At 35.4% G+C, this 17466-nt stretch overlaps 1 protein-coding gene across 1 annotated transcript in view; it reads left to right on the top strand.

The window, feature by feature from the left end:
• Nucleotides 1-17466, top strand: part of SRBD1 (S1 RNA binding domain 1) — a 337404-nt gene that overhangs the window by 295497 nt on the left and 24441 nt on the right. The window contains exons 18-20 of the mRNA XM_044663288.1: nucleotides 2785-2891; nucleotides 4318-4494; nucleotides 5688-5864. Coding sequence (XP_044519223.1) covers nucleotides 2785-2891; nucleotides 4318-4494; nucleotides 5688-5864 — 461 coding nt within the window. The remainder of the gene's footprint in view (nucleotides 1-2784; nucleotides 2892-4317; nucleotides 4495-5687; nucleotides 5865-17466) is intronic.

Here is a 17466-nt window from a genome sequence, read left to right as displayed (position 1 = left end):
CGAATAAAATGGATATAGATAGATATATCCAAAAGTATTAATAGTTTATTTAAAGTCATTTTGATAGTTATAGCCACAGGCCTGCTAAGATCTAATTCAAATCGCCCGCCATTACCTTCTGTCCACCCGGCTGCCTCGTACAAAAGAGAGCGTCTCCCAATCACCTCAGGAGTCTTATAGTTTGTCTAAGTAATCATACTTCCTTCGTAAGAGGAATCATGGGAAATGTAGTTTCAAAGTCCCCTAAACGTCCACAGGAAGTTTATATCATATTTAAGCTCAATGAACCCCAAATTTCCACTAACACACTATCTATTTTCTTCTTAAGCACCAATAGTTTCTCCTTTAAAAATCTGGATGCTATACTATCTGGTGCATGCGTGTTGAGTACTTATATTTCTTCATTGTCTTTATTGCCTTTTATCAGGATGTAATTACCTCCCTTATCTCTTTTAATCAGATCTATTTTTACTTTCACTTTGTCAGATATCATGATTGGGCATCCTACTTTCTTTTTCTCAGTTGATGCCCAATTAATTTTGCTCCAGCCTCTTACCTTTACACTGCATGTGTCTTTGTGCCTCATGTGTGTTTCTTTTAGACAACATATGGTAGGATTTTGGCTTCTAATTCACTGTGCTATCTGCTTCTGTTTTATGGGTGAGTTCATCTCATTCACATTTAGAGTTATGATTATCACCTGTGTATTCCAGCAGGGAGGGAGGGGGAGAGAGAGAGAGAGAGAGAGAGAGAGAGAATGAGAGATGTTGTAGGATAAAGCAAGGATTATTACAGCTACTATTTACTGTGATATTTTGTACTTGATATGCTAGTTTACTTAGAGAATCCTAAAAGGTCAATTAAAAAAAAACTAACTGAAATAATTTATATGAAGACTGTGATGTACAAAATAATACTGCAACTGACAGGATACTCTAAGGAAATATGGTAGTATTATTTTGTACATCACAAAACCAGGCACATCACTTGATAGAAAAAAAATTAGAATTTTATTTTGAAATTCAAATTTTTGTCATATCTATTTTCTATGCCTTAAGAATTAAGGGGGGGAAAGCATTGCATCAGTCGACAGTTTGGTCCTTTGAGTTATTCTTAAAAATCTAGTATTTCAGCAAAAGTTTCAGGATATAAAATGTAACCACAAATTGTTAGCATTTATATATATTACTAACCAAACACAGCAGAAAGACATTCAAAGTGAAATTCCATTTAAAATAAATATGGAAGGTATAAAATACTTGTAAGTCTACTTGCCAAGACACACAGGAACTCTATGAATACAATTTCAAAACAAATAAAGGCTGATCTAAATGAATGGAGAAATATTAATTGCTCATGGGTAAGCTGATGATGCTTATAGATTAAAAATAACAATATTACCTAAATTAATTTACTTATTCTATAACATACTATTCATACAATCAAAGAATTACTTTATCACAGTAGAAAAAACAATGAAATTCACCTGAAGATCTATAAAGCCATTCTTGAGGGAAATAATTAAGGAAGTGGAAAGGAAGTGACCCCACCAGTACCACATCTCATATTGTACAATGTATACTACTACATAATCTTCAAAACAATATAAACCTGATTTTAAAAGAATACTTGATCAGTGAAATAAATTAGATATATCACATATAGAAATAAATGAGCATAAGCCCCCAAACCTCAGCTCCCTGTGGTAGGAACTCAGTATTCAACAGAAACTCCTGGGACAACTAGAAAGCATTCTGGCAAGAACTAGGAAGAGAGCAACACCCCATACCATATGCCGAGATAAGCTCCAAATCAGTGTATGAGTTAGGTATTAATTGTGACATCAATAGGGAACAAAAGAAACAATACCTTTGAGCTGATTTAAATTTATAAGAATAAGAGCCATTCTCAGTTTATAAGTGGTTAAAGGATTTGATCAAGCAGTTTTGGGAGTAAAAAATCCAAACTATCAGTTGTCATGTAAAAATTCCTCTACACCACACTAATTAGAGAAATGCAAATTAGAGCAACTATGATGTTCCCCTTAACACCTATCAGATTGGCAAAGCTGACAGAAAACAAAAATGGCATGTTGGAGGGCTTATAGGAAAGCCTGCACATAAATTTTCTCTTGGTGGAATTTTGTCAAGATCTGAGAATTATCTCATGGATTGGTCATTGAATCCATGAGAGCTGATGGGGTTACAAAAAAGGAAAGGAAGAGCCCTAGGATAATCCATCAGAGCTCTTTCAATTGTGATGACATCAGAAGCTAGATTGAGAGGAAAGGTGATGGGGATGAGTATAGATATCTTTTTAGCAGTTGGACTGTGAAAAGGAGAAGAGATAGGATACTGTCTTAAGAGAATGATAGGCTTATGTTTTTAGTGCTTTGGTTTTGTTTTAAAACAATGTGAGAGACCATAGCATATTTATAAGCATCAGGGAAGAACCCTATAGAGAAAGAGATGAAGATTAAAAAGAACATGTTAGAAAACTTCAAGAGTAGGCAAAATCACTGTGATGATAATCAGTAAAAGAACATACAATCATATTAGACTAGAAGGCTCTAAATTCTGAGGATCGAGTTAAGTACTAGAGGCAGGATCTTTCTCTTGCCCTGTACATACTGAAATCATACTTAAAAGAAATGGAGAAAATTACTACTAAGGTGCTGTAGCTTCCTTAGGTCATTAAGGGGAACTGAGACAAAATGATAAGTTATTTCAGTTACTAGATTCCCCTTTATTTTTCATTATTTTTCTTTGAATTTTGTCTTTTCAGCATGATGTGTCCCAGACTTTACTCAAAGCAGTTCTGGATAGTGTGGTGGAAGAGTGTGTCAGCTTTGTAGGAGTGGATATCAACATCTGTTCAGAAATTCTGTTAAGGTGAGATGGGAATTCCCTGGCTATAGATCAGAGAGAGTCATGGGTTTTGTTTTCCTCAAGCCTCAAACACAGCTTGAGCAAGAGGACATGTATGGGTTCACTTACCAGGTCCAAGAAATCAAGAAGAACACATATCACCTCTGCAATGTAATGACAGCTCTTTGGAAGAGGAGAGAGATTTCAGAAGAGGAGAGACATAGTCAAAACTGTAGTTAAATCTCACATTATCACTTTTATCACTTTAAGTATGTAAAATCCAAAACAATGAACAGATGTTAGTCATTGAGTCCATTAATGTCACTGAGTAGAAGTTAAAGAAATGTGCACAGATTATCATAGAGAGATTTCCCACCATATGTTAATAGACTACTTACATACAAGTTCACACTAATACTAACCAAAAAATAAATGTTTATATTCCTTCCAAGTTTGGGGTTATACAGTTTCTTCCCTGTGTCTTTAATTTTTGTCAGATCAAATTTCCTTAAAATTTTTTTCTTAAAAAATGTTCCCAGCTCTTTTTTTGCATTATTCCTTAACTCATATGGGATCTTTTCTTTTCTCTTTTCTTCATCTATTTTTTCCATCATGTGTGAGGTCTGATTAAAGTAGCCATGACCCATAAATAAAATTCGTCATATTTTACGGTTAAAATCCATGTTTATTCCTCTACTTTCCTCTCCCCACCAAGTTCTCTCCTGCTGCTCCACACATAAAAAACTGTTTGTTCTTTGAACTTATTTCCACAATACTAGGTCCCTAGATCTGGGCCATTTTGTACAATAGTCAGCGTTGTATGGAATGCTCCCTATATTTAAAGTATTACTTTTCTGCTGTAATGACAAGCACTTTGTGACCTAATAAAGTTAAAATTATTATATGAACTTTACTAGATGTTATTTTGTTAAGATGGGGCAGGATACCTTGTGCTTTACTAAGACATAAATACTATTAAATGTGACATTCATGAAGAGATATCTCTGTATTTCATGATCTTTTTATACTAATGAGAACAGACAGAAAAAATTGATCACAGAACTTAAGTCTATATTGCCTTCTGCTTCTGTCTCATCCTATAATTTAAATGAGAAAGTCAGCAAAGTTATCACTCGAGTATGAACCAAGGAAGGTGAATTATCTGGAAAGAGTAAAAAGAAACAGACTTTCCTTGCTTTATTGTTAATCAATTTACTAACATTTCTTAGTACTATTACTACCTTATATATTCTTTTCTTCTGCCTGCTGACTTCTTCCTTAATTCAACTTGCTTTTTAACCCTTTGTAAAATAAATCATATAAATTAAGATACTATTTTTGTTCTTATGAAAAACATCAGTGTTTTTTGGGGGGGTTGACACCTCGTTGTGAAGTTTTTTGTTTTTGAGATATTATCATTGCCATATCTCTCATTTGCTTTCCTCTTTAGGCACATTGCAGGACTGAATGCCAACCGGGCCAAAAATATTATTGAATGGCGGGAGAAAAATGGGCCTTTCATTAATCGAGAGCAACTGAAGAATGTGAAAGGACTAGGTCCAAAATCTTTCCAACAATGTGCAGGTTTTATCAGATTTAACCAAGATTACATCAGAACATTCTGCAGGTGATTCTTCTAGTCCTGTTTGTTGTCCTTAATCACCCTCAGTTTGTATATGAATTTTCCCTTTTTTAAAAAGTAGGTTAATACCTATCAAAATCTTAATCTCATCAAGATTTACCTTAAAAATGGAAAATATAAGAATTCAAGTTGCTTGTTGACTTTTTACTATACTAAACCTGGTGCAGAGGGGAGGAAAGTTGGAGCACTACTAAGCACTGAGAGTTCAGATTGCTTGGGAAAAGTATATATTGTAAATACTGCTCTGTGGTGCCCAGGTGTCCATTACTCTATTGGTTCCAAGGCAGAAGAGTGGTAAGGACTAAGCAATGGGGGTTAAGTGACTTGCCCAGGGTCACACAGCTAGGAAGTGTCTGAGGCCACATTTGAACCCACGACTTCCCATCTCTAGGTCTGGCTATCAATTCAGTGAGCCACCCAGCTGCCCCCTCTGTATATATTTTTAAATTATATTGTTATTATCTTGAAGAGCTGGACATGAAGCCTAAGGAGAAAGAAATGAGAAAATATCAAAAAAGAGCATTTTACCATCTTCAAAAGTATGTGAAAACAGAGAAGAGAAAGTTGTTGCCAGGAATCCCAACACCAGTTATTCATAAGATGCCACTTACTTCCTTTGGCCCTTAATTCACTAGATAACAGCATATACTTAGGAACAACTTGGTTTATACAATAGGCTGAGACAAGTAAACGGCTCTGATTTTCATTTATGTATATGTGCACATACATGTAGAAAACTTTGTTTTTAAATATGCTTTCATGTGTATATACACATGTGCATACATATGCTTACATTCAAACATACATGTACTTTGGTTTTAAATCAGTGATAAATGTTATGTTTCTATGAAATAGATAAGTGGCCAAAATTGGGTTATGTGTATCTATGGCAAAGGCATTATGATAACCAAAATTATATTACTTTCGTTCGTTTGTTCGTTCGTTCGTTCGTTCGTTCCTTCCTTCCTTCCTTCCTTCCTTCCTTCCTTCCTTCCTTCCTTCCTTCCTTCCTTCCTTTCCTTCTTTCCTTGCTTCCTTCCTTTCCTTCTTCCTTCCCTTCTTCCTTCCTTCCCTTCTTCCTCCTTCCCTTCCACTTCTTTTCCTCTTTTATCCTGTTTTCCTGCCTACCTCCCTGTTGACCTGCCTTCTAACCTCCTTCCCTTCCTTTATGACAGCAGCCTGCAAAATGAATCTTCAGAGGGGAATCAAGCCCTTAGCATTGCTGCAGTAGATGTTCAACTTACAGATGATAAACAAGGCAAGAAAAAGAACAAAGCAGCCCCTAAAGCTGTACTGAAGCCAAATCCTTTGGACCAAACATGTATCCATCCAGAATCATATGACATCGCTTTGAGGTAAGATGGAAACCCGTCTGAGAATTCTCTAAACTGTATACCAGGAAGCAGTCTTTGATTGAGCATAATGGGAAACTTACTGATTCAGCTCTGGCAACCAAAAATAGGACTGTGTTTAGCTTGATTACTTTTTTCAGGATTTTCTGAATGCTAAGTTATAGGACCCATTATTTTTTCTCAGTGAAGAAAGAAGCCAGTGCTTCTGACTCAGCTTCAAGTTGGTAAACCCTATACTGTTAGGTCAAAGAAATTGCATTGCTCATTCTTTATGTTGTAAAAATTAATTACATGCAACTGATTAGACCAGTGATTCCAAAAGTGGGCGCCACCGCCCCCTGGTGGGTGCTGCAGCGATCCAGGGGAGCGATGATGGCCACAGGTGCATTTATCTTTCCTATTAATTACTATTAAAATTTTTAAAAAATTAATTTCCAGGGGCACTAAGTAATATTTTTTCTGGAAAGGGGGCGGTAGGCCAAAAAACTTTGGAAACCACTGGATTAGACCCTGTCTAATGACTACTGCATGCCTATGTCAGCCAGTCATTTGCCAAGCATTTATTAAGCACCTTCTATGTACTAGGCACTATGTATGCTCTAGGGATACAAAGAAAGACAAAAAACACAACAGTGCTAGCTCTTAGGGGGCATACAATCTAATGAGGTCTAGGAAAATCTCAGAGGCAGGACAGTGTCGGAAACATAACTGAGACGAATGAGAGTAATCAGGATTTCAGCCAGAGGCAGGCATTATAATGATTGTTCTGCTCAGCTTTTGGGCTGTGTTTATTTTATATGCTTTGAGATCACACATAAAGTTGGCATGGAAATCCATTCTCACCATACATCTTTTCTTAGAGACAATGTGTTAGGCCTGTTTGATATATTTCTTTGGCCACAGTGGTGAGAAAGTACAGGCTTTTTCATGGGAGACAATTTCTCCATATTTCATTTCATTGTTTTTTTTCATGTGTGCTGTACCAAATCAGAGAGGGGTAGGGGGAAACTTGGAGACTCCTCTGGCCTGTTTTTGCAGGCACCTGTGTATGGGAATCAAAGTTAGAGTTTTAAAATCTTTAACATTGACTCACTATATGCTGGTTTGTTGTGAAGTGACTTCTAGGGGAATTTCTGTATTACTGCATGTAAAGGTTGGAATTTCCTAGGAGTTATAGGGGTTCTGCTATTAACCTGTATTGTTTTTCTGTGTTTCCCTGGGGCTTAGTAAGGATATTGATTACAATAATTCCAATAAAAGGGAATGTTAGTGAGAAAAGAGTCACATAGGGGAAACTGAGTGGAATTACCATCCTTCTGTCACCTGTTGTGCAGGGTCCAGAGCTTATTCAGGCTGTGCCCGGCACTCACATTAAGGAGGACTAGGAAGGGCTTCTTGTAGAAGGCAGCACATTAGCTGAAACCTGAAGAAAGCCAAGAAGTAGAGATGAAGAAAGCAAGAGAATTCCAGGCATGGGAGACAGTGAGAATATTGTGTGGGAGAAATAGCAAGGAGGAGGCCAGTGTCCCTGGATCATAGGATATATAGAGAACAGCTGCTTTGATGTCATGTGACCCTAATGAATTGCATCTAAGTGTTCTGAAAGAACTAGCACAGGAGATTACTAGGTCACTTTGAAATGAGGAAATATTTTGTTTATTTCTGGGTACCTCATTGTCAAGGTAACAAACAAGCTAACAAACATCCAGAGTACAACCAGAGCAAGTAATAGGACAGTATGATGAAGGAGTAGGGCATCTGAGGATTGCTTGAGAGACAATAGACATTACCCTGGAAGAGATCCTAGGATCACAGTTCTCTAGAGAGAAAAGAAATCTCAGATACCCTTTAACAAAGGATTTCTTAACCCAGAGTTCACAAGTTTGTTTAATATTTAGTAACTATTTTTATATATTTCCTTTATAATCCTATGTATTTTACTTTCTGCATTTTAAAACATGCTGAAAAGGGGTCCAAGGTCCATGACTCAAAAAAAGGGTAAAAACCCCTGATCTAGTGCAACGCTCACATTTTACAAATGAGGAAGCTAAAACCCAGGAAGATGAAGTGACTTGCTCAGGATTGCATAGATAGAAAGCAACAGAATTCAAACCCATATCTTCTAAAAAGCCAGTGTTCTTCCCACTGGTCCACAGTCAACTTCAGAAGGTAGATCTAGGAAGAATGGAGAGAAATTGAAGAAAGACTATTTAGGGTTTATATAAAAATTCAAATTCTAATAATTAGAACAGTACAGGAATGATTAGAAATTGAATTAGAATTTGAATGGACTTTCTTGGGAGGTAGCAAGTTTTCACATTCCTGAAAGTCTTCAGCAACTCCTAATTGACTACTGGCTGTTGTATACAGAGTTCTTGTGCAAGTACTTCAGGTCCCCTCTAGTCCTGACATTTCTGGAAATTTTGATTCAAGACATGAAGTCAAAAGCCTTTTTTTAATGAAGTAATTTTGTTTAAAGTCTATTTGGGAGATTTTTTAAAGCCATTTTCACTAAAGTAACTGACTGAATTTAAGCATAATTGAAGGTAAAAATCCATAGTTCATTTTAAGGTGAAATTTTTGCTAAGAATGCCTGCATCCAGCCATACCACTTCTGGGTTTGTAGCCCAAAATGATAATAAGGAAAATTATTTCTACAAAAATATTTGTAGCTGTGATTTTTATTTATGGTAACAAAAAATTAGAAAATGAGGGTGTGTCCCTTGATTAGGGAATGGCTGAACAAATTGTGCTCTCTGATAGCAATGGAATGCTATTGTGTTTGCCTTCTCTTCTAACAACTCCCCAGCTTCTCTTATCTCTTCCCCTTCCTGTTTCCCTATAGGGTAAAGTAAATGTATATACCCAACCAGATGTATATGTTATTCGCTCTTTGAACCAATTCTAATGAGAGTAAGTTTCATGGTTGCCTGTTAGTCACCCCCTTCTCCCTCCTTCCCCTTACACTCTATAGGATTTCTTGTGAGATATTTTTTTATGTGAGATATTTTATTTATCCCATTCTATCACTCCTTTCTATTTTCTCCCAGTGCATTACATTTTCTCCTTACTTTTTTTTGGCAGGGGGTTTAGGGGTGGGGGTTGGGAAATATCATCCCATCATAGTCAACCTATACCTGTGCCCTCTGTACATTCCTTCTAATTGCCCTAATAAAAAGTTCTTAGGATTTATAAGTATCATCTTCCTTTGTAAGATGTAAATATTTTGACCTTATGGCATTTTTTTCTGTTTATAATTTAACTGTATTTTGTTCCTTATGGTGTCTCACTCATGTTTACCTTTTTATGCTTTTCTTCAGCCTTCTGTTTGAATGTCATATTTTCTATTCACAGCTGATTTTTCTATCAGGAATATTTGAAAGTGCTCAATTTTGTTATATGTACTATATGTGTACATTTTTTTTCTTGAAGGATTACACTCATTTTTACTGGATAGGTGATTATTGGTTGTAATCCTCCCATTTTTTGTCCTCTGTAATATCACATTCCAAGCCTTCCATTCCTTTTATGTTGAAGTTACTAAATCTTGTGTTATCTTGACTGTGGTTATGTAATAGTGGCATTTCTTTCTGGATGCTGACAATATTTTCTCTTTGACTTAGGAAGTCTGGAATTCACCTATTATATTCCTGGAAATTTGCATTTTGGGAATCTTTTTTAGGAGGAGCCTGGTAGATATATTTTTTTTTAATTTCAATTTTACCTTGTGGTTATAGGATATCAAGGCAGTTTTCCTTCATAATTTCTTAAAAGATGAAGCTTAATGTTCTTTTTTTTTTATCATAGATTTCAAAGAGTCTAAGTCTTAAATTATCTCTCTTTAATCTATTTTATGGATAGTATTTAATTATTCCAAGGAGATAGCTCACATTTTCATCAATTTTTTCATTCTTTTAAGTTTTGTTTTATTGTTTCTTCATGTCTCATGGAATCATTAGCCTCCTTTTGCACAATTCTAATCTTTAAGGAATTCTTTTCTTTTCTTTTTTCTTTTTTTTTTTTAAACCCTTACCTTTTGTCTTGGAATCAATACTATATATTGGTTCCAAGGCAGAAGAGTGGTAAGGGTTGGGCTTTAAATGTAAGGGTTTAAATGACTTGTCCAGGATCACATAACTGGGAAGTGTGTGAGACCAGATTTGAACCCAGGACCTCCCATCTCTGGGCCTGGCTCTCAATCCACTGAGCTACCCAGCTGCCCCAAGGAATTATTTTCTTAAGTGAGGTTTTATACTACTTCCTTTTCCATTTGGCTAATTCAACTTTTTAAAAAGTTCTTTTCTTCAGTGAATTTTTGAACCTCTTCTCCATTTGGCCAATTATGATTTTCATGGAATTCTTCTCTCAGCACAGCAGCATGTAAAATCTGAAGCTTGTGACAGTGATCCCTCCAACTTTGGAGCAAAGCCGACCTTTAATGTAAAGTTAAAAGTCTAGAAAAATACTGGGAAAATGAACACGCATCAAAAGAAAGAATTTGGCCATTGAAAGTTACTAAGGTGACAGATAAGATTAAAATACTAGCTCAGAAAATGAGATCAGAGCAGCTACATGCAAATCCTCAAAGTAAAGTGTGTTGGTCTTAGACTATGGAAGAGCTGAAAAAGTGTTTAAAAAGTGTTTCCTGGAAAAAGGAAATAGCAAAGCATTCTTGTATCTTTGCTAAGAAAATCCCAAGTGGGGTTATAAGGCGTTGAACACGATGGAGATATGACTGAACCAATAGCAATGCTCTATCAAGAGAAATATCAACAAATTGCTCTCCATTATGTAAGCATATTTAGTAGTTTCCTTGCATATAGTGCAATGAACATTTGGTGAATTAATTTATAATTTCATTTCACTATTCTAAAAAATATTCATTTAATGACTCAGTATTCACTACCAATTAGTTAATGACCAATCATCAAACATTTATTAAGATCCTATTATGTGCCAGTCATTTTGTGTGGCGCTGTATGGTATGGTACAAAAAGATGAATAAAGGCACAGACCCTATCTTATGGTAGCTTACAATGTAGCCTGAGAGATAAGTAACTAATACTTTAATATCTGCCATTATGTAATGGATATTGTGACAAAAATATGACATGAGACAAAGTAAATGAATGAAAAAGCATTCATTAAGTACTTTGTGACAAGCATTATGCTTGGTGCTGAGGCTACAGCAAAAAACTGAGATAGGTTCCACTTTAAAGAATTCCACATTTTTATTGGGGGAGACTACACATAAAAATTAAGCTTAAGGGGCAGCTGGGTAGCTCAGTGGAGTGAGAGTCAGGCCTAGAGACAGGAGGTCCTAGGTTCAAACCCAGCCTCAGCCACTTCCCAGCTGTGTGACCCTGGGCAAGTCACTTGACCCCCATTGCCCACCCTTACCACTCTTCCACCTATGAGACAATACACCGAAGTACAAGGGTTTAAAAAAAAATTAAGCTTAAAGGCCTAGAATACCCAAAGTTGAAGTTGTGGGTCAGATGACAAGATCTTTAGGTCCTTAGGTTTTATAAGTAGGTCAAATGATACTGCCAGGGGATTGTAGGGCATAGTCATAGCAGATGGTAGTGCCTAGAAAATTTTAGGCAACAAATAATAAGGTAGATGCTATGACTTTGAGATTCTTCATCTTATCAGAAAAAAATGGAGTTGTTGATTCCCATCTTATCTAAACCCTCTGATCCTTTAAGCATCCTGGGCTAATGTGGAAGGCAAAGATTACAGGGAATCCCTAATAGCTTCACCCCCCCATTTAGCTATACCAAATGGAAACATGCTACGTAGAATTCAAAGGAGAAAGCATTTCTACCTAAGGGAACCTGGAAAGGCTTTATGAAGAAAGTAGCGTTTGAGTTGGGTTTTTCAGAATGAGTAAAATTTCTACAGGTGAAAGAAATCAAGTCTGGAAGATAGAAGAGAAAAGACTTATAGCTGAAGAACAGGAATGAACAAAGATGACCAAGAAGGAAATGGTGGGTTTCTGTTCAGAGAGTGATAATTAGGAGCAATTTAATTTGAGAATAGGATGTGGGTAACGTAGTCGTTAGAAATTAGACTAGAAAATTGTTTGGGGGGCCAGGTTTGAACAAAATTGTTCTTTTATATCTACTTTTACTTATCTGTGAAGAGAATTAATAGCTTATAATAGATGCTAGTAAATCTTATCCAAAATCTATTGAAAAGTTAGCATGGACTAATCAGAAAGCATTGATTCTGAGACAATATGTAGTCAAAAACAATCAGAAGACTGAAAAAGAATAAAATCTAGTTAAATATTACCAAAAACATTTCATCTGGAAAACAGGTTAAAGGAAATGTATGAATAATCCATCTGAAAATCATCATTCTTTATAAAAAATATTTCCATATTTCAATACCATATTTCAAAATACTGTATTTCAAAAAATCATAAACAATTGCCCATATATATATGTATATATATATATTATACATAAGGCAAAGAGCAAATAGAAAAAAAAATCTACCAGTAAATTCCTGAAAGAAACCTCGAAATGAAAACTCCTGAGAATGTTGTAGTCAAAATCCCAGACTTTCTATTTCAAAGAAAACCACTGCAAGTAGACAGAATTTAGCTAAGGAGACACAGGATTACATAATATTTGTGTGGCTATTATTCCAAGAGATAGGAAAACTTGGAATATAACATTAGGCAAAAGATAAAAGCTTATAATAAAAAACCTAACAAAACTGAGTATAATCCAATGGATTTGGTAGCAAATATACCTTTAATGAAATAGAGGTCTTCCAAGCATAAGTGATGAAAATACCAAAGCTAAGTAAAAACCAAAATGTAAATACTAGAGTCAAGAGAACCATAATAAAGAAAATACATTTGATTCATTTGAAGGGAATATATGATAATTATATGTATTTTAATTGGGAAAGAAAACAAAAGTGTCTTAAAATGAAAAGGTCTCTATGTCATAAATTTAAATAAGATAGGTAGAGGGCTTAGGGGGTAGTTCAGTTTTGATAGTCAGGATAAGAAGGGAATGAGAAAGGGGAAGTGAGAAGGTAGTAGGAAGAGGGGAAGGAACTTATCTCATATGATAGGGAAGGAACTTATCTCATATGATAGGGATGAAGAATATGTAAACATGATGGGGTGGGGTTTCAACAGAAATTAAATTCATCAGTCACTTCATCTGAACCAGAGAAAAGAAAGATTAAACACACAAACTTAAAACCAAAGTGCTTATAGTAGAATTATAATAAACTCAATAGGCTGGAAATAGATTGGGACTAGGTGAGGAGAGAAAGATTTAAGAAAAAAAGACCAGAGTATTCATCAGCAAAACAAACTCCACTCAGTAGGGTAGCACTTGATGAGGGGACTAAAAGGAAAGAAAGAGCTTAAAAATCTGTGATTGGGGTCAGGGCAAAGGCCAGCAGAGCAGAAACATCTTTTAAATTATAGATTGGTTATTAAGCTAATTCCTTCAATGATGTAATTTTCTTTGTAAAGAGAGATTGGTGATAGAGAAGGCAAAGAGAGGGGAAAGAAAGACAGGACAGAGAGAAAGGAAATACACAATTAACAGTCATAGTCATGAACAGAAATGGAATGAACTCACCCATAAAATGGAACATGGATTAGAAAGCAGGAAAAAGCAATGTTATTACAAGAAGCATATTTGAAACACAGAGATTCACACAAACCTGTTTTTCAGACAAAGTAGCAGTAAAAATAAACATGATAAAAAGCTAAGCAGGAAAACTACATTTTCCTTAAAAGCAACAAATATTAGAATGTAACAAATTTGTCTTTCCTTAATTTCTTATGATTGTTAATTCCTGTTTAACTTTTGCGTTTGTATTTCAGAGGTTCTATGCAGTTCAGATCCTTTCATCTGAAATGCTTTGAAGTCCTCTATTTCATTAAAAGACCATTTTTTTTTCTTCCTTTAGTATTCTATTCAGTTTCACGTTTTACTTGACTTTAAGTCTACATCCTTTACCTTCTGAAATATTTTATTACAAGCTTTCTACTATTTTATTATGGTAGCTTCTAAATCATGTGATCCTGACTGTGGCTTCTTGGTACTTGCATTCTTTCTTTTGTTTTGTTTGTAGTAATTTTTATTCTAAATAGAAGCTCTGGATTTTGGTTATAAATGTTCCTGAAAGTTTTCATTTTGAAGTTTTATTTAAGGTGATGTCTAAAGCCTCCATTTCCATCATTATAAGAGATCTAGGCAATTTTCTTTTATGATTTTTTGAAATATGATTTCTAGACTCATTTTAGTTATATTTTTAGAAAGCTCTGTGATTCTTAATTTTTTATTCTATTTTTTCAGGTCAACTATTTTTATGAGATGCTTTACATTTTCTTCTACTTTTTTAACTTTTGTCTTTAAAATGTCTTCTTACCTCATGAAGTCACCAGCTTTTGTTTGGTCCATTCTAATTTTAAGGAATTTGTTGCTTGGGCAAGGTTTTGTGCTGTTCCAAGCTGTTAATTTACTTTCCAGTTTTTCCTTCTATACCTCTCAATTCTTTTCTTCAATGCTTTCCTTTCATTTACAAAAGCTTTTAACATTCTTTTAATTAATGCTTCATTCCATCCAGGTTCCAATTGAATTTGTGTCCAAACTTTTTTCTTTGAGCTTTTGCTTATAAATATTTAGAATCATTCTTTTCTTCTGGATTTATATTTTGAACATTCTCATTATTATAATAGTTTTTTGTAGTGGGATTTTTTTTTTTTTGACTTGTTCTTCTAACCTACTTCCTGACTTTGGACCAGGTTCTATACACTTCCTACTGATATGTCTGGGCGTGTCCTATTGTACCTTTCTTGAAGTATTAAGTATTGTGTTATTCTGTGATTTCAGAGAGAGCTCAAGCTGAATTTCCTGCAAAGCTTTCAGTACTCCAATCTAGGGCAGAGTCTTATTGCTGCTTCCCTGTTCTGAGCTTCTCAAGTTCCTGACCTTGGTTTGAGTCTGAACAACAGGCCTGTGGACTTGCCCCATTTGGAGTTTCAGACTGCTTCTGGACTCACATACGGTCAGTCAGTTGGAAAGCTTTACTGGTCCAGAATTGTAGATTTCCTTTTGTTCTGGGATCTAGCCCTGGTTATTCCTCTGAAAGCTTTATTTTTGACTAAAAGATGGATTTAAAACCAAGCTCACCTTCCTAGTATCAGAGCCATGTAGCTGCTGATTGCTTTTGCACTTGCTCTTTGCACAGTTTAGGGCAAATACTTCTCCTCAACCTAGAATGCTGCCCCTAGGTAAAGTTCTCCTTCATTCACCCTGGTGACCCCAGATTGGGTAGTGAGTTACAGAGCTGCCAGTTGACATGTTATATCCTTTTACTCAGGACCTATAATGTTGTCGTCTTCTTTTTTCTTAATCCATACCTTCTGTCTTAGAATCAGTACCAAGAATCCATTCCAAGGCAGAAGAGTGGTAAGGGCTTAGCAATTGGAGTTAAGTTACTTGCCCAGGGTCACATAGCTAGGAAGTGTCTAAGGCCACATTTGCACCCAGAATCTCCCATATCTACTCACTGATCCTGTATAATATCTCCCTGCTTTGGTACATAGGCTCTTCCTGTGCTGGTGTTGCTGCATGATCCTGGCCACATTTCATTTTCATTGTTTTTAGACCTCTCTGTCTTATCTGTCTCTCTCTACCAACCTGGCCTGGAAAAATGCCTCACTGGGATTATTTATTGAATTTCCTAGTAAAGATTAGACCCATTGTGTTTTCTAGATCTTTTGGGGGATATGGCTGTAGTTTGCTGATTTTTCCCTGCAACTTGGCCATCTAATGCAATTCTTTTTTCCTTCATATTTCATTTATGTCTTGTTTAATTCCTCTTTCTGATTTTGCATTATTAAATTATCTCTTATTATATTATCCTAGGCATTTTACATTTTTGTAAATATTCATCCATTTCATTTAAGTTATCTTATATATGGGGAAAAATGGAACACTAGTTTTTGTGGGGCAGATACATTAACTTTGAAGCCCACTTAAAAATTACAGACCAGTTTTCCTATTCATATTAGATCACAAAATTCAAGTACATATTAACTTCAGAAAAATATGTTCTCTTTTAAAAATTATTATTCATTATTATTCAGAATAAAGAAGATTAGAGGCAGGAAAACCCTTTGCTTAATTCTGACATTCAGTGATGTAAGAACACTAAAAAGGATAAATAGGGATTTTTTTTCAGCACAATAAAAGCATAATAACTAAGCTGAAAGCTGTCATAATATGCAAGACAAGTTACAGGATTCTCATTAACCACAAGTTTTATATAAGGATGCCTATTTTCTTTGCTTTTTTTACAGCATTTCCCTAAACTACCTATTTTATTAAACCTGTCAGAAAAGGACATAAAGTTAATTTAGCATGACCTTTTTTGGGGGAGGGTGAAGCTGTGTTGACTCTGGGGAATTACTACTGCCTTTTCTAAGTGTTTCCTAGCCATCCTTTCAATAATTTCTTCAAGAGTCTTGCCAGGAAGAGAATTCAAGCTCGTAAGATCATCGAAAGGGAAATCAGAGGTTTATGATTGAAGACACTGAAACCCAGAAATGCTAAAAAACTTGCCCAAAGCTACATGGATAATAAACATCAGAAGTAGATGAATCTCTGTTAAACCTTACCATCCCTAGTTTATACACTTTATTGTTTTTTTCATTTTTTAAAAATAGTGCATCATTTTCCCTTCTTCATTCCATTTTCCCCAATCTTTTAGAGATATTTGGTAGTGATTTTGCCTTCAGGTCTACTCACTCTTTCAGTATTCTGCATTGTATTTCATTTGGGCCTTATAACCTGAACCTATTGATGACAACTAGGAGTCATTATCTTACGCTCTTCCTATCTTAAGCATCATGTCAATGACTCTTGGTCATTTTTCCTGTTCACAGGTAATTGTTAACAGAAAAGACACAATCCAACTATGAATCAAATACTTTTACCTTCCCTCTGATATATCCACCCTGAGCAATAGACGTATCTCTGTCCCTTTTTTTTGTTCCTATTTTTTTCCTTAGTATAATTAAAATACATCAGAAAAAAATAGTCTAGAGTTTCCCAATCTTATGTTGTTTCCTAACCTGACTTTCCAGAGGATATCTATTTTCATATACTGATTGGAGCACTTTTGGCTTGAAAGAATTCTTGGACCTGCCAGGAATATGTTACCTCCTCAGTATCAAAGATCTTTCTTTTTTAAATACTCACCTCCATGTAACATTGTGTCTAGAGTCCCATTCAACCCAGATTTATAGTCTAGGACAACAAGCCCTCAGATGCTCAAGGAAGGACAATCAATGTACTCCGTCATTATGCTAAAGTTTTTATTAAACCCTTATTTGACTATGGCTGTGCTGTATATTTTGAACAGTTAGTAAAAAAGCTATTTTTGTAACAGAAAAGTGAGGCCCAGTGTTTTCTTCCCAGGGGTTACCTTTCCCCAAAAAATTCCTTCCCTATTTGTGAAATAATATTTTGGCTGGCTATGACAGCCAGAGGCAAGCATCAGATTTCTCCTATTGCTTGAATAAAGTGCCAGGAGATCATGCATTGTGTTGCAGATTACA

The sequence above is a fragment of the Gracilinanus agilis genome, chromosome 2 (assembly GCF_016433145.1).
Source record: "Gracilinanus agilis isolate LMUSP501 chromosome 2, AgileGrace, whole genome shotgun sequence".
Taxonomy (NCBI): Eukaryota; Metazoa; Chordata; class Mammalia; order Didelphimorphia; family Didelphidae; genus Gracilinanus; species Gracilinanus agilis.
Note: the sequence above shows the minus strand (reverse complement) of the source record. Positions and strands in the feature narration are given on the sequence as shown.